Source organism: Dipodomys ordii, unplaced genomic scaffold (assembly GCF_000151885.1).
Source record: "Dipodomys ordii isolate 6190 unplaced genomic scaffold, Dord_2.0 Scaffold207, whole genome shotgun sequence".
NCBI lineage: Eukaryota > Metazoa > Chordata > Mammalia > Rodentia > Heteromyidae > Dipodomys > Dipodomys ordii.
The window spans coordinates 923,217-941,084 of record NW_012267423.1 but is presented as its reverse complement, the minus strand read 5'-3'; the positions used below and the strand labels follow the sequence as shown (position 1 = coordinate 941,084).

The 17,868-nt window shown below is 40.9% G+C and overlaps 1 protein-coding gene across 1 annotated transcript in view; it reads right to left on the bottom strand.

Annotated features, from left to right (window-relative positions):
• Positions 1 to 8,707: 8,707 nt before the first annotated feature.
• Positions 8,708 to 17,868, bottom strand: part of Magi2 (membrane associated guanylate kinase, WW and PDZ domain containing 2) — a gene marked incomplete at its 3' end in the record, with an annotated part of 913,285 nt that continues 904,124 nt past the window's right edge. Inside the window, exons 24-25 of the mRNA XM_013035261.1 lie at positions 10,500 to 10,586; positions 8,708 to 8,718 (exon numbers count right to left, since the gene is read on the bottom strand). Coding sequence (XP_012890715.1) covers positions 8,708 to 8,718; positions 10,500 to 10,586 — 98 coding nt within the window. The remainder of the gene's footprint in view (positions 8,719 to 10,499; positions 10,587 to 17,868) is intronic.

The following is a 17,868-nucleotide window of genomic DNA, read 5'->3' as shown; positions in this document are numbered from 1 at the left end:
ACTTTAATCAGTATAACTTTTAATCAGCATATACGGGGGAGATACACCCATAGGATTTGCGGGGTTTTTTGGTAGAATTTTTTCACATATAACAGAAAACAAAGGAAAATAGTCCAAGAGGAAACTGGTTAGTTAATAATTTCATATAGCAAAATGCTAAATAGCCATTAAAAGTGATGGATAGGTTATTTAGTATCTACACATACTGTCAAATGGAAAAAATCCACTGTATTTCAAAGAAAAACAGTTATATTTTTATATGATTTGTTTATTGTGAAAATACTGCCCAGAGGAGTTACAATTACATGGGCAAGAAAAACAGTTACATTTTAAAGAAAGTTCTTTGCTTTGATTATTTCTGTTTTGAGAAAAATCTGTACCTAATATGTAGTATTTTGTTAAAGTAAGTAAATAGGAACCCAATAAGGTATCATTTGAGAACTAATACAGCTGCAGAATCATGATAGGAACATTTTTTTCTGCTTTAAAAATGTATTATTTTAAAGGTGATGTACAGAGAGGTGACAGTTACATAGTCAGGTATGAGCATATTTCTTTTTGGACAATGTCACATTTTGGACAATGTCACCTTTGCTGTCTCCTGTTTCTCCCCTTCCATCCCTGCCCTAGGAACATTTTTTTTTTTTTAACATTTGTGTTTCAAGTGTGCCTTTCCCGAGTCTCTCACCCAAGAGTTCATGTCAGGATGTTAGCTTTTCCAATAGCTCTGTCAGAGTGCAGTGTGAAGTGATCCTTTATACTGAAAGTGTCCTGGGACTATGGCTGCTCTGACCAAGGGTGCAGAGACAGGTGATCAAATTGGTCCTAAGAGAGTGAGGATCCAGGAGAAAAGACTCGACGTTCCTGCCAGGGGAATATGTATAGATTTGGAGATCAAAAGAGAAAGCCCAGGCCGCTACATGCCTTTTCTCAGGACAAATATATTACCCAGAATTTCCAGGAAAAATAGAAATTATTTTCTGTGTTTTCTCCTCTGAAGTCTGGAAGAAGTTTGTGCCACCTTTCCCCTTGTTAAGTGCGCTCTCTCCCTTCTGTGTGTTCTTGCCTATTTTCTAGTGTGGGAGGACTCAAGAGGAGGATGAGAAACCATTCCAGCTGAACACAGTTTGCTCTTTGTGGGGATACAGAAGTGGAGACGAATTATCAGTCGATTGTGTTGGGCTGTTCTGCCATCCAAACCGAGTGAGCAGCTCGCTGTGAGATATTTAAATGCTTAGTTGTAGTCTTTTGAGTTTTTCAAGCATGCTCATCACCTCCTCATACTCCAGGGAACTACCTCAGAACCGGCTGGATCCAATACCACATTCGTTTAGGAATTGAGTTCATTGCATACCTCCTTCTCCTAAGTGATGGAAACCTGGTCTACTAGTTACATATGATAGCTCATTCTTCGAATGCAATCATTTTATGCATACTATTCAAAAAGGAACTGTTCAATATAAATAAGAGCAAAAGATGCTGCAATGGAAGGGATTTTGGTTTTATCCTGGGATGTTGAAGGCTGGAGAGGTAGAATTCTTTCTCTAAACACTATGCTATTCCATCATCAAATGGTTGGCATTCCTCTTTCTTTGGACTGCAGTACGCTCTGCTCTGTGGTGAAGCTCCTGCATTCACAGGAATGCTCTCTTTCTTCCTAACAGATCCTGACCTTGCCATTTCCTTTTTGGTCATTCATTCAACTAAATAGAATGTAGGCACTCTTGGGTGCTCTGGACACAGTTGTGCTTCCTGATTGACCTGGCACACATGGAGCTATGAACAAGTAAGATAATATATGACCCACTATTATTATTTTTCCCTAGGAGACAAAGTCACAGGAAGGCAGTGAGGATGTCATGATTTCCAAGTCACATTTTGTAATACTTTATAACCTGGGGGTGGGTTTATGTTTACATTATCCACCACCGAGGCGCCCAGTGAAAATGCATGTGAACAGTTTTCCCTGGTAGGTGGGCTTCTCTGTGAGAAACAGGCTTGTGTTCCTCTAGCATCAGTCTATTATGCAAGCTCCTACTTAGAAGAACTGGCAGGACACTGATATTCCTCTTCCCAATGAACTGCTTGGAGGGGCTTCTGTGGCAACAGGAGCCTAAATAAGCACACACTGGAACCACAACAGATTCAGCCGTCCCTTTTCTTACTGCCCCACTGGAGTCTCTATTCCAAAGCCAATCAAAGGCAAAACCCCACACTGTAGCAGAATGGAAGCTGAACTACCACCACCACAAAAACAGAATGAGAGAGTGAACTGGTCATGATGCCAGCCTTAGGATGACCTGCCTGGCTCCTGCTAGCTGCTCCTTTAAGAACCTGAATCTTTCATCTAATACTCTCAGGGCTACTCAACAAAATAAAGCTTGTACGTGCTTTCCCCTCTCCTGAGTCGGTGTTTCTCTTTAGTCTCATGTGGGGCACTGACTGTCTTCATTTGTATTGTGTTAAAACATGTGACAAAACTGATCATCTTAGCCATTTTTAACTGTACCTCACAGTGATGTTATATGCGAACTTCTACAATGTTTTCACATTGCAAAACTGAAATTCAAATCCATCTTTTCTGTTATCCTCTACCCCCAACTGACTCCAGCAAAGATTTAAGTTACTAGCCCTCAAGAGAGGTCAAAAAGGCAGAAAATAGATTTAAGGAAATAATAATAGAAAGCTTCCCAAACCTAGAGAAGGACTCAAATATTCAAGTACAGAAAAGCCAAGGGTCACCACTCAAATTTAATTTAATCAACTCTATTCCAAGACATCTTACAATAATCAAGCTTTCAATGTGAAAAGTAAAGAGAAGACTCAAGGTTACAATAGTAAAAAATACAAGTGTCTCAACTCACCTGACAGTACACTTCTCAGTACAAATGTTCGCAGCATTCAAGGGAAAAACTTGTCAACTGAGAATATTGCACTAAAAATTTATCTACTAGAAATTCAGTAGAGGGCCAGGTACAGTGATTTGTACCTATAATCCCAGCCACTCAGGAGGCAGGGATAGAGGATTGTGGTTGAAGTCAGCATGCACAATAAATGATCAAAACTCATCTCTACAAACAAGCTGGGTGCAGTGGCTTGTGTCTGTATTCCCAGCTATGCAGGAATAGGTAGAAGACTGCAGTATGAGGCTAGCCTCAGGCAAAAATGAGACCTTACCTGAAAAGTAAAATAAACCAAAGTGGGTGAGGTGTGTGGCTCGAGTGGCAGAGTGCATGTCTAGCACATGAAGAGTTCAAACCCTAATATCACGAAAAGAAAGAAAAAGAGAGAAAGAAGGCAAGAAAGAGATAATGAAAGTGAGATAAAGATAATCTCAAATGAAAGCTGAGAGGAAAATATCTTTACGGAATTGTTCTAAAAGAAAAACTAAAGGAAGGTCTCCAAGCTAAAAGAAAGCTATTAATGAAAAAGAGAAATATACGAGAGAAATATAAAAACTTACTGATAAGAGTTATCACATAAGCAGATTCAGGATGTTCTAATACTATAGTTCTGGTGCATAAACCATATCTAAAGCATTAAAACTAAAAAACAAAACCATTAAAATAGAGATTAAATGTTTATGAGGTTCATAGATGAGGGAAAATGAAACATGAGAACCAAAAGCCAAAAACAGCAAAAAGTACTGTATCAATGAATAATCAGATCAGGAACCTACATGGCCTTTCTCTGTTCCCACAATTCACTGAGCTGTAGCATGAAGTAGAAAATGCACCTTTGACCTGCATCTGGTGATTATTGTGACCTGGACACCAAGCAATGATATTTTGGGTTTTTGATAAAAAGGAGTCCTGTGATTATAGAAATACTTGTAGAAGAAAAAAACCATTTATCTCAAGAACACTTGTTTTTAAAGGGGCATCTATGCTGGGTGCCAGTGGCTCACGCCTGTAATTTTAGCTACTCAGGAGGCTGAGATCTGAGGATTGCAGTTTGAAGCTAGCCTGGGCAAGAAAATCTGTGAGACTCTTATCTCTAAAAAAGGACTCAGAAAAAGTTGGAGGTGGTGCTGTGGCTCAAGTGGTAGAATGCTGGCCTTGAGCATAAAGTGACTCAAGGACAGTGCCCAGGACCTGAGTTCAAACCCCAGGACCAGAAAACAACAGCCTCTGGTACAATCTTTTCTTTGTTTAAAAGATGCTGAAAGCCAGACATGGTAGTGAACTCCTGTCTCCAAGCTACTGGGGAGGCTGAGGTGGGAGATGATGAGTTTGAGGCTAGCCTGAGAGAGAGAGAGAGAGAGAGAGAGAGAGAAGATTTTGTCTCAAAAGAGCTCCCTGCAAAGAAAAATCCAAGCTGCAATATGAATCAGTCTTCTCAACACAAAAAATCAATAGTGATGCTATATGCCAGTAGCAAATTATCTAAATGAAAACAAAAAGGCAATCCCAGTTAAAAATGAATATGTCTAGGGGAAATTTTAACCAAGTAAGTGGAGGACACAAAAAATTTAACCAAAATAGAGTAGGACACACACACAAAAATGTAACAAAATCCTGTGTTTACAGCTTAGAAGAATCAATATTGCAAAATGTCCACCTTGACCAAAGAGATCTGCAGATTCAATGCATTTTCTGTTAAAACTTCTCTACCAAAACACAGTGAATTAGGAAAAATATCCTAACATTTATATGGAACCACAAAAACCTTGAGTAATAAAAGTCATGTTGAACAAAAAGGACCAAGAAAGAGGCAGCACACTAATCAAATCACCATGTATTGATATAAAACAGACACACAGACTAATAAAACTGACCAGAAAGCCTAGAAGTAACATGTTCTACAGCTATCATACTTAGAACTAGCAAACAGAAGAGCTTCTAAAAGAAATAGTCCTGGGAAAATTGAAGAAGAAAGCAACTGGACTATCGCTTATCAGTTACAAAGATCTACTCATTCCAGGTACAGGTGATTCATACCTATAATCCTAGCTACTCAGGCGGCTGAGATCTGAGGATTGAGGTTTGAAGGCCGGCAGAGAATGAAAGTCCATGAGACCCTTATCTTTAATGAACCAGCAAAATGCCAAGAGTAGAGCTATGGCTCAAGTGGTATAGTGACAGTCTTGAGAGAAAAAGCTAAGGGACAGTGTCTCGGTCCTACATTCAAGCCCCAGTACTGACATATAGACAGGCCAGAAGATAAGGAGAGTATTTAGGAGGCAAGGTCATGAGTACAGTTTTGAATTCAGAGCTGTGGTCTATCTAGGTAGAAGTGTCCAGTAGGCACTCCACTTTGGAGTGGAGCTATGGAAGGAAGGAAGAGATGACAAACCATCCAGTAGAGTTATGAGCACAACAATGACAGGAGGAACCGGAAGGGACCAGGCATCATATAGAAGATAGGAAAGAGAAGGGTGTTATAAAGGGGACAGAGTTGGAGCTTTTAAATTAGGAACCAGAGAGGTAAGAGCCAATCAGATAGTATCCTGAACAACAGTGCTTACTGGTACAATGAGTCTCAAGGTGCTGATGAACTGAATCAATTACTGGATTTTGTTATCCTGGAAACTGGTTGTCTTTGAGGTGACACATTCACTTAAAAATAGTCCTTACTGAAATTCAGATTTCAAAATGGAGGATGACATGGAAAAACGGAAATTAAACTAGAATACGCATGCTTTCTTTTAATCCCTAGAATACTTTGGAACAGCAAGCCAGGAACACACAATATATAATTTTGACAAAGCTATGATTAAAAAAGTTTTTCTTAAATATTAGTTTTACTCTATAGATGGTGTGTCTTATTCATCATTGTACTCTTTCAAAAATCAAGGTAGAGAACCAGGATCTATTCCCTTGCCTGAGCAAGGTAGAGCAATAGTTATCCAAGGTGGCTATCCACACTGGGTGGGTTCACTACAGGTTCAGAATATGGGGTGCTTTGTGGGAAAGATCTGCCCATAAAGTAACAGGTAAAAATGATTCCCACAATTAGTCTGCATGATGCTCCTGGCTTTGGGCTAAGCAGATCAGCTAAGTGGAGCTCCAGATCCTCTCCCTTTCCATTCTCCTCCCTTTCCTCTAGAAAACAGACAATTTTCCCCACAGCTTCCCCCAAACCCTGTCCCTGGCTTTCATCTTACTCTTTCTTTTCCTGTCTCTCAAGCAACTAAAAATCAAGGGAAAACCAAAATGAACCCTCTTACTTTACTTGCTTTTAGTTACTTTGTCTTTAATTCACTTAAAAGGAATCACTAATTCTGGAGGCCAATAGCATATTAATCTCTCACTAACTTTCCTGTAAATACGCCTCCAGTGAATGTGTGAGTTTTGATAAACTGTCTGAGTTATATTTCAGATATTTGAAGAACACTTGTCCAAACCACTGCCTCTTCCTGGGGCCTGTGCAAGTGTCTGATGGATGACCTTTGCTGTAAGAAGACTGAGAACTCCACCCTGGAACCATGTTAAATGCTATTCCAGAACAGGTGTCCCATGAAGAGCCATCAAGTCTGATTGCATATACAGGACACTTCCCCTTCAATCATCTTTCCCTATACCTTAAATCATGCCACTGCTTTATCCCATAGGCATCCTGTGACCTTGCCTTCCAGGAGAGCACTTGAACTTTGGCACCTCTACCTGCATGCTTGGCTGACTTGGGAATAAATTTTTCTCTTTGACAAACCTTGCTTGTCTCCATGATCTGCATACTATGCATTGGGCAAAAGAGGCCTGGTTCAGTAACCCTGCCTTCTCTTGAAGTGGCAAGATGTCTCACAGTGGTCAAATGAGATTGCTGCATGAACTCGGTTCACAGTGCCATCTGTCTGCAGAGCTCACCCCTCCAGGACTCCCCACACCCTCAGCCCTACCAAGTGTCCAGTTTCTTAGCTACTTCATTTAAGACCCCTTCAGACACCTGACATTCAACAAGTCCCGAATTCACAACTAAAATTATCCTTCACCCTCCTCGCTAGCCCTCTCCTCCACACTCACCAGTCATACTCACTCATCAATGAAATGTCTGAAACATGGCCACAGTCCAACCTCAATGCACGGTCGCACCCTGCTTCCCTAATGCTGGCCACACTTCTGCTTTAACATTTAACTGCCTGCATTTTGCTAAAAATCTCACGGTACTGTCCCTACCATTTAAAACACTTTTTGATGACATCTCACTAAAGTAGAGTTTATTTCTATTTATTTTTTTGACAGCATTCGTGTTTGATTAGAGTTTCACACTTGCTAGCCAAGTACTAGACCACTTGAGCCAGGCTTCTATCCATTTTTGCCTTTAGGTTACTCTTCAGATAGGGTCTCAAATGATTGCATGGGCTAATTTCAGATCTCAATCTTCGTACTTAGGCCTCACATCTAGCTGGGACTCTCTAGACCTGAACCTCCATGCCCATCTTGTTTGTTGAGATGAGGTCTTACAAACATCTTGCCTAGGCTGGCCTTGAACTATGATCCTTCCAATCTCTACCTCCTGAGTAGCTGGAATCATGGTTGCGAACTACTGCACATTGCTTAGGTGTTGCAATTCTTTCTCTTGGCAGAGAAAGCTTCCCTCTCTCTCTTGGTGATGAAGATTGAATTTAGGGCTTTGTATATGTTAAACATGTGCTCTACCACTGAGCTGCACCCCAGACCAAGAAAGCTTCCAAATTTTTTTTAGATAGAAGGCTTTCAAAATACTTTCCCTCTTTTATTTAGCCCATGGTATCATATGTTACGCTTGTCTCCTGGACTTGTATTATCTCTGTACTCTGGTTGGAAACTGCTTTCCTTCTCATCTGTGCAGGTGAAAATGTGTCATTCAAGCCCTCTCAGATGGACTGCTCTATAAGTCTGTTAGGTAGTTTGTTATCCTGACTACTTTAAATTTTTATTTCCCTTCACTAATAGTATTCCTGTTTTCTATCTTTCTCCTACTAGCTTAGGAATACACTTCTCAGAGCCTCTGCTATTAATCTTCTGACTATAGCATGGAGCAAGGTGCCTGGGTCATTGTGGGACTGAGCTGAAACCACAAAGAGTCCTCCCGCTCCCCCACTCCACCTCTCTTTTAAAGTTAGTGACTCAGTGAATTGATTCAGGCTTCATTGCCATGGTTACAGTCATTAAAGTAAATCATATAATAAGAATAGACCTTTCTTTTGTCAGAAACAGATCCATACCAGTGGTCATTGGACCAGATTTCCCCAATAATTATTCTATGGATTTATACCTTTTCTAGTTTTTCCTTTAAAATAGAAAGACTTAGAAAAAATTATATTAAGTGAAGTAAAGCCAGGCCCAAAGAAACATAGGTCCCATGGTTTCCCTTATTTGCAATAACTAGTTTAAGTCTAGGACAAGCAGAAAAGGTCAAAAGTTATGTATACATGACCCTATAAGATGATGTTAAATGAAATGAACCCCAAGATAGGGACACAAGTGGTTTTTTTCTTTCTTGCTGTTGTTTTTTTCAAACATATTTAAAATATACTATGCGATTCTTTTTTGTTTCTCTTGTATATTCTCCCCCCATGGTATAACCCCTATTTTCACTGTATTTGATGTTGGTACCTTGTGTATATACATTGCAGCCTGTGTGTATACATTTTTCTAATTTGGGGAGGGGAAGGGAAATAACAAAGTGCTTAAATAAAGATCCACGTTGACCCATTGTAACAATGAGATGTACAAGGCACTATGTTGAAAGTGAACTTACAACTTGGGTGGGGGGGAGGAGGCGTTGGGGAGGTGGGAGAGAAGGGATGGTTGGGAAAAAATAAAAGGAGGAAGTAACAATACTGGATAGGAAATGTACTCATTACCTTACTCATGTAACTGTGACCCCTCTTTACAATATTTTTACAATAAAAAACATAAAAAACTTTATCCTTTATGTTTTAACTTGGCTTTCCTCTGGGACAAATACCTCAGAAACAATATATTTAAAACTTATTCTGTCTAGATATCTTCAAGGAGTGATTGTATGTGTGCATGTACATGTGTGTGTGTGTGTGTGTGTATGTGTGTGTGTGTGTGTGTGTGTATGTGTGTGTATGTGTGTGTGTGTGTGTGTGTGTGTGAATGTGTGAAGATACATCAGCATAAAATTTTTTGATAAGGAAATGTTTAGCAGGCCAGTTAAAGATTTCACTTTAGTGAATCATATTGTCTTTCATGTTAAATTTAAATCAATCCTGAGTGACAATTATCAAGATCATTAATAATGGAAAATATGTTTCAGAAAAAAAAACTCCGAGAGATAGCTTAAAAGAATTTGATAAGAGCCATGTGCTAGTGGCTCACCTGTAATTCTAGCTATTTAGGAGATGAGATCTGAGAATCATAGTTTGAAGCCATCTTGGGCAGGAAAGTCTGTGAGACTCTTATCTCCAGTGAACCACCAAAATGACAGAAGTGGAGATGTAGCTCAAGGGGTAGAGTGCTAGCCTTGAGCAAAAAAGCTCAGCAATAGCATCTTGGTACTGAGTTCAAGCCTCAGGACTAGCACTAAAAAATAATTTGGCAGAGAGATGGTCAGGCACAGCCCTGACAGAGGGACTCGGGTAGGAGCAAACCAGACTGAGAAATGTGTCCATTTGATTCATACTTCGGTGGCTGACCATAGAGTCTGAGCACAAGGCACAAGTTTTAATTTTTGTTAAAAAGCCAATCTGACATTTTCAATTTCCTGGGTGCCACAATAGTGGAAGTATGGAAAGAATTTGAAGGGTAAAATGTTGCTTGAACCATAGTTTTAAAGCTATTGTCTACATCCTACTTATTCATGTGTTAAGATACTTTTTCTTTCCTTATGTTTATAGTGAGATCCAGCAAATACCCAAGAAGACTGATGCTAGAATAGTGGGGAATATTCTGGACATAATATGTTGAGTGTTTCAAAAAAATAGGCACAAATAGGGTCATTTATGAAAAGAAATTGTTCTCTCCTATGAAAAGAAATTGGTCTCTCCTTAAATTTGGTACATCACTGAATATGGAGGAAGGAAGATAAAATCATCCTGTCCCGGATAGAAGCCTGACACAAAGCAGGCTGGGAAATAACCCATGATTCTATTGGCGAGTTCAGAGTGCCTAGGGCAGGAATGCCTGCTGAGCATGGCTCTCTTTCTATCTGGTACAAGGTGGGCAGCTTAGGCTGGAGCTGTCTGTACTTGGACTGAGAGGAACTAAACTGAGATATCTGCACAGAAGTCTAGAGAATATTATTTCAAGAGTATGGGAGAGAATTAGGCTGATACTGCTTTGCTGGCCTCTGCCCCAGTCTTCCATGCCTCCTTTCCTGGTATGGCCATGCTGGGCTGTTCTCCCAGACTGTGATGCATCTCATGTTCTCATGAATCCACAAATCCTGTCTTTGGTACATTTAAGGTCTCAGGTAGAAATATTTCTCAAAACTCTAGCAGTAATTAGACAAGCTACTATGAAAGAGAAAGCATTAAACAGCAGTTAAAAACATATGCAAAACCAAGGCTCATTGGAGAAAGATAATATTCATGCAGAGTTTACAAACCGTGTCTTTAGGGTGGCCCAATAAGTAGAAATATGGGGACCCATGCTTGTCACTTTTCATGCACATGGAGAGACTGGAAGGTACCATTCCTAAAGGAAGGGGAGGAACAGCCTAGGACCAATCATTAGAATTAACAGAACCAGTGACACAGATATATTATTACTGTTAGAGTCAAGATTGCTTAGTATGTTTAGAGCACTTGAATAACAATTGTCTAGGTAGTAAGAATAAAGACTTTAAGCAAAACTAATCCTATCAAGCATGCAGCAAGTGAAATTAGTGAAAGCCTGAGACATACGTGTGTTTCATAAGTAGCTTTTTCTCTAACTATTAAGGGCATCCTGAGGTACTTTTAGGAAGGCACAGATATTTAAAAAATAGAAATGGTAATATCAGAATTCTTGTAATATTTTCTTATATTGGGATGTTTTAGTTATATCAACTGTCATTTGAGAAACAGTCACAGTAATTAGTCTTATATTAAAAACTTGTAAAATGGAAAATAAAAGCATAAAGTATTGTAAAATAAAGACATGATGTCTCCATGTTTACATTTGTATTTTCTTTAATAATCTCATAAATCCTTATAGTCCTCCTCACTTATAATACTTGACTTATTTATATTCAAAGTTCACAGTTGACTTGCCGGATGTAATTGCTTTCTGGGAAAAAAAATAAAGTAGAAGAGAAGAATTTACAGCAATGTCTTTCCTGTTCCACTCTGGTACATACCTGCCGTGGGCTGTGCTTCGCAAACAAGCTCTGAGCACTAGCTGAACCCACCAACCACCTCATGCTCTATGTTTAGCTCAGCTGGTAGACTACTGTTATTTACTTAGAACTTCTGGAATAGCCAGGTAAATAATTTTCTAGAGTCAAGGTCCCGGGGACAGGGAACAACTGGCACTGCCATACCTGTCATGGTGCTTCCTTAGCTTATGTGGTGTGAGGGAAAGGTGGTTCCCTCATTGCTGGGTTAATGGTAGTAGAGGAACACAGTCCATGCAGTTCTCACACAATGAGTGGATTTCCTCTTGGCCTGTGTGCACTGATGATGCTCCCTCTAGCCATGCTCAACGTGGGGGCTGTGTATATGGCTCCAGCACACAGAGTGAACTGGGGTTCCACAGTGATTTTAGAAGATGCCGTAGGGAATGTTTTCCCTCCACTCCGTGTGTCTGAGGGAAGGAGGGACACAGCGGGGCACCCACCAGCTCGGTACTGTTGTAGTATCATGCCATCATTTTTTTTGTTATCAATAATGAGACTTGAATTCAGAGCAAGCCTGCTTAGCTTGTTTGGCTAGTGTTCTACTACCTGAGCACGCAACCAGGCTGTTCTTTATTATTATTATTATTTTTTTTTTTTTGCTGGCTAATTTAAGATGAAGTCTCTCAGACTTTTCTGCATGAGCTAGCGTCTGCAGATCTCTGTCCTCAGTAGCTAGGATTGAACATGTAAGTTCATCCAGAACATTTTAACTGCCCTAAAAGTCCCTAGTGTCCAGCATATTCATTATCCTCTCTTCTAACCTTTACCACACAGATTTTTGTCTCAAACTCTTATGTGCTATTATTGCTTTTATGTCCTGTTCTGATAAAGCCCTCCTGATATTTCTCTCTAGCTAAACTATCTTCAGTCAGAACCAAAGACAAAACCATATAATGCCCTACTCTAGACTTGACTTAAATGTTCTAACTGTGCCAATAGCTTAAACTTTTGAGAACCATACATTCTTCAAGGTACTGTTTAGACCCAACAAAATTATAATGGAACAACAGACATACACTTAGCCCAAACAAAACAGCTGCTAACTAAACTATGGCTCAGCTATTCACTATAGAATCACTGGCTTTCCATTTCTATAGAAATGGACATGCCCTCTCAGGACGTTCAGTCTTGTAGTTCAGTGAGTCTCACCAGAGTGCAGGGCTTTACAAGTGGAACCCTGCTCATGATATGTGTGCTAAATATGGCTCACAGGCACGCAGCTGCCCACCTCACATTTCTCTGTAGTGTCCACTCCTGCTTTCTCAACGCGCTCCTTCCCCTGTGTTCTGGGCTCCTGCGCTGCACCTTCTGGGCCTGCAGTTTCCCAACACATGTACTTTTGTTCCAGTAATGACCATGTTTAAATCCAAACGAGAGCCTTCTCTCCATGATACTGAAACAGCTTGAGCATTTTTGCCCCCAAATTACTTACTACTTGGACTAAATGGCAACATCAATGAATAAATCCTGGGGCTTGAACTTCCCTTTGTGGCATTCATTGTGAAGCATTCACTTCCTTCCCACAGAGAGATTCTACTTTCCATTTACACCGAGCTGGTGGGTCTCCCACTGGGTCCCTCCTTCCCTCAGACCCACAGTGTGGAAGGAAAACACAACAGTCCTAGGAGAGAGATTCAGTAATCTCAAGGGTAGAGAAGTCTCTGAATTTACAGGTACTTAAGAAATAGAGTCCTGGGCTCAATGCATCCTTCAGAATATTCACAGGATATGTGGACTGTGAAAGGGAGCACAGGCATCTGTACATTGAAAGGCTGAGTCATTGCTTTAAAACTACTGTGTGTGTGTGTGTCTGTCTGTGTGTGTGTGTGCAGGGGTGGGGGATGGGGTATGGGGTGTGGAGTGGGGTATGTGTATGTGTATGTGAGAGAGAGAGAGAAAGAGAAAGAGAGGAGAGAGTAATAGAGAGACAGAGGAGAGAGAGAAAGCAATAGAGACAGAGATGCTTCTGGGTTCTTTTTTTGGGGGGGGAGTTGGGGGGTCCGGTCGCGGGGCCTGAACTCTGGGCCTGGGTGCTATCCCTCAGCTCTTCAGCTCAAGGCTAGTGCTCTACCACTTGAGCCACAGCACCACTTCTGGCTTTTTACTTTTTGCTTATGTGGTGCTGAGGAATTGAACAGGGCCTCCTGCATGCAAGGCAAGTGCTCTACCACTGAGCCACCTTCCCAGCCCCGCTTCTGGGTTCTTATAAAGAAGTATTTCTTTCCTCCCTCCTCTTCAACATATAGGGTTTTTCTGGTCTCCATATTTAACCTGTCTCTTGATTCCTGATCTCTACTCTCTACCTCCCACTTTCCTGACATGTATGAAACATTCTCTTGAATTTGTACTTTCCTGAGGTCCATTCTGTCTTCTTATACTGTTTACCATTACCAACTTTGCCTTTTCTCCTAGACTTTTGCTTCAGGTGATCCCTTATGGATGAGCTCATCCATAAGGACAAGGAGGTTCCTGTTGGAATCTAAAATACTCAGAATGGGTTACTGGAGGAGCACTAATCTTAGATTCCCCAAGACACCCGTGGCAGCTCTTCTTAATGAGGCTTGGGAAAGATACCGCTTGGTTCACTGATTTCCTTCTAAAATATATTTGGGATTGAAGAGGTTGGACCTTAAGAACTAGATGCTTCTCTTTGGTAGATATTTTGGTCACTGTAAGGTTGAAGTCTTTACTACCTGGCAAGTGAGGACTTGCAGGTAGGTGGTGGTGGTGTGTCTATAGAGCCTTAAGGAGGAAAAATATGCATGCTGGAAATCAGGTAAGACTAATAGAGGAAATACTGTTATAGTCCATGATTTTCTTAGCTTTGGCTGAGGACCAGGAAAAAGAAATTGAGAGTTGGGTATCCCTTAAAGAAGCCTCTACAACACAAGAACATACTGTGAACCTCATGGTTAGCTTATTTTCTGGGGTTGCCTAAAGGCTGCAGAGAGCAGTCTTGAGCCTTCCTGCCAGGAAGAATCTTGTTGTCTGTATTCTCCAGCCCAGGTCCTGCCAGGCAGCCTGTTCCCTTCCCGGGGTGCTGTCATTTTTTCTTACTCAGCAGAAGGAATTCTTGAGTGATTTGTAAAACTTCTCATGGGAAAGGAAGATAATGCCTAACCATGAATGTCAGAGAGGAAATTAAATTTCAGAATTTATTACCAAGGCAAGCTACCTTTTGCCCTCTTGAAAAGGCAGGGAAATTCAGGCAAAGGCTATGGAGTCACCTAGCGCTCCCTTGCAAGTGGTCTCCAAGGAGTAGGAGTGGCCAGTGGTGGCTTTCTCCTTGTCCTTGCTTGTGGGACACCGCCCTGGCAAAGAGGGGACAGTGTTGTGGGATGCCACATCTGGCTGGGAAACACAGGAGGAAAAAGCCACAGGTAGCAAGGGTGGTAGGTGAAGCAAATGGAGCAGTCACCCACTAGTAACTGCCAATTTAGATGAGTTTCAAGTGCAGATTCAGCTCCTTCCTTCAGAAAAAAACAACAAGCTACCAATTATTGGATGACTATCAAAGGAAAAGCTTTACAACTTGCAGATACCAAGTACTCTATAAGTACTTGTTAAACCCTATGAAAATTAATGAACTCAGTTTTGATTTTTCATGAGAGCAGAGTCTTTTCATCAATCCGTTCTCTGCTGGCAGCAATTGTCACACTATGTCCGAACAGCTTGCAGTGGGCCAGGATTTATCTCACCTTCATGGCTTGTGAAAGTTCATGGTAGGCACCAAGGAAACTGATCTAGTTGAGGAAATGTTATTACATTAACTAGACATTTTCAATGTTGATTACATTGATTAGATATTATTCCAAAAATCTGTCCCATATGGAATATGTGGTAAGTATATCACTTGGAGTTTGTCTTGGAATGATCAAAGGGAAAGAAGAAATTATTGATCAAATAATTATCAATAAGAGTGTAAGGATATGCTTCTAATGTATATTTGCCAGTGTGTTACAAAGAACAATCAAATAAGCCGTGCTTGTGAGCATCTAAATAAAGACCAGTCCTGCTTAAACTGGTGTTCTGCTAGGATTGTTCTAAGTCATTTTCATTTGTGAATTAAAGGGACACTTTTAAGTCAACAACCACTTGGCATGCTCATTTCTTCAGCTATAGTTACTCGTGTGGACAGATATTCTCTCTGCTTAGAACACCTTTATTATCCTTATAAAATACAAACAATTTCATTTACCAAGGGACTGCAATCAAATCAAAAGGTATTAACGACACAATTACCTTTAACAATGCAAGTGTGTTGGAGGTATAATTTACAGATTGGTTATTTCTTTCCCTTCATGGAGGCATTTGGCATTAATGGGGCATTTGTATTGTGAGAATTCTGCTTCCTCCTTTTTAACCCTGCTGGCCTTCTAAACAGTACCGAGACTCCCACAGACCACTGGAGTCCAGTGTTCTATTCATAAGCACCTGCCCTATTGCTTTTTAGAGAATAAGCTCCAACCAAAATGGAAAAGCATATTTGCTTTATTTGGAACCACTTTGAATAGCAAATGTTACCAAGGGGAATGCTCTACTTTGCTCCGAATTGTGCATGTTGAGAATTTTCCCATCCAATGCCACTTCTGTTTACTTTAGCTCTGGCTATGTGGTTTGGTTTCCAAATTGAGTGTGTGGGACAAGTTGCATGCCTTGAATCCCAATGAAAAATACCTGTATTTCAAAGCAGGATGCTCATTTCTATAATCTATTCCTGGGCAGTTTTACAACCATGGTGAATACTTCTTTTCCTCCTAGCCTGTTTGGATTTAATTTGAGCAGCAACAACCAGTGCTAAGGATCTTGGGAGGGGCTGCTTTTGAAGCATCCCAATCTGGATCTTTTCTTAGAATGTGGGGAGACATTTCTGTATCCCTGTCAGTTGTTGAGATGTATAACAAGGGAGGAAACCTCACACATTCTTATCCTGAGAATCAGAGTTGAAGTATACATCTCCTGAGCTTCTCCTTCAAGGACTTTCCTATAAAAGCAACTTCTCCTTGAAAGCCTTATCCTTTTCCAGCTCTCTGTGCAGCAGCTTGACAGCCTCTGTGTGCAGCCATACACTTGTGACGGTGGTGATTGGTAGAGGTGTCACCTGCCCATTAGTCTTATGGTAATGATGGATGGCTTATTTGTTGTGTGCATATTCCTTTCCTCAGATCATTGGTAGATGCACTGATTTTGGTCAGTCATTGACCTGACAGATTGCCCTTGGTATTTTCCCCCCTCAATTGTACCAGTGCTTATCTCCCTGTCACAGATCACCTTAAGAACTCAGAGCTCTAGCTTTGCTTTTCTCTCGCTGGAGATCAGCTTATCCTTGACAAGTCCACAAGTCCAGATAAGAAGGTTGCTTCAAAGCTGCTCTGAATCCAGAGTTCTGTAGGTATCAGAGCAAGTGCTGGTGAATATCACTTAAAACCTGGCATTCACACTTCTATAGTTTCCTCAGCCTCAAAGCTCAATCTTCTCCAGGTTGGCTTACACCTGAAGAGGGTTAAGTATGTTAAGTATGTCTCCTATGGACTCTGATAACCTCCTGTTAACAGTCTTTTAAGGATAGATTTTATGTCAACTTTAGGATCTTAACAGGCAAACAAAGGAAACCCATAGCTTTAAATTAATACTTGACAGAAAAATCAGTTTTCTCCTGGCTAAAGTACCTCTGGACAAAGTAGATTATAGTCTTGGTTCTATTTCCTGTAAACACAGGCATTTTTCTTTTGTTGTTATTGTTGTTTTTTTTTATCATATCTATTATCCTCCTTCTAGGGAATTTTATTAAAATACACAGTCTTGGACAAAAGATTCTGCTTCCTGATGAGGTGGAGCGATGCTGGAAGAGGTGTGTTTTTCAGCTGAAGGCATTCCTTTTATGGTGGGTGTGAGATTCAAATAAGACAAGAGATGGCCCAACACCTGCACAAGTGTGCGGGGTCCAGGGGGTGGGGGATAAACCTGCAAAAAAGAGCCTTCAGCCAAAGCTAGAGACTTTCCTTCTAAAGCATTTATAGTGGGTCTGTAGGAATGATGGACCACCAACAGGTGGTTGCTGGTGGGACAAAAGTGGTGAGAAGAAAAGAGTCACAGTTGGAGGCAGAGAGGAAGCTGGCTAGAGTATCTTGTCAAGGCCCTAATTGGCAATAAGATTTTGGTCTGGTGCCATCCACATGAGTTTATCTGATCACACAGAGAGGGTAAAGGCACTGCTCTGGGGCCTCAAGAGACGGACACTTGGACATAGAGACCTAACAGTGGGGTCATTTGCATAGCCATAAAGGTGGTCACACTGCTCTGTTATAGAAGGAGTCTCAGACTGCTCTCCTTAGAAAAGGTCTACTTACAAGGTTAGCCCTGGGCTGGTGTCTGGGAACACAGCTGATAACTCTCCAATACACTACTGCAAGCTTTTCCCTAAATGATAAGAGTGCCAGGTGTTTAAACTGTTTGAACAAAGGACTTAGTTTGTGGAACATCTGCTTTCTTTCTGGGAGTGTGGAAGTTTGGAATGTGCCAGGCAGAGGGAGCCTGCCTGACCAGCCACAGTAAAAACCAGGCATGCTGAGTGTGTAATGAAGTCCCTGGGACTAAGGC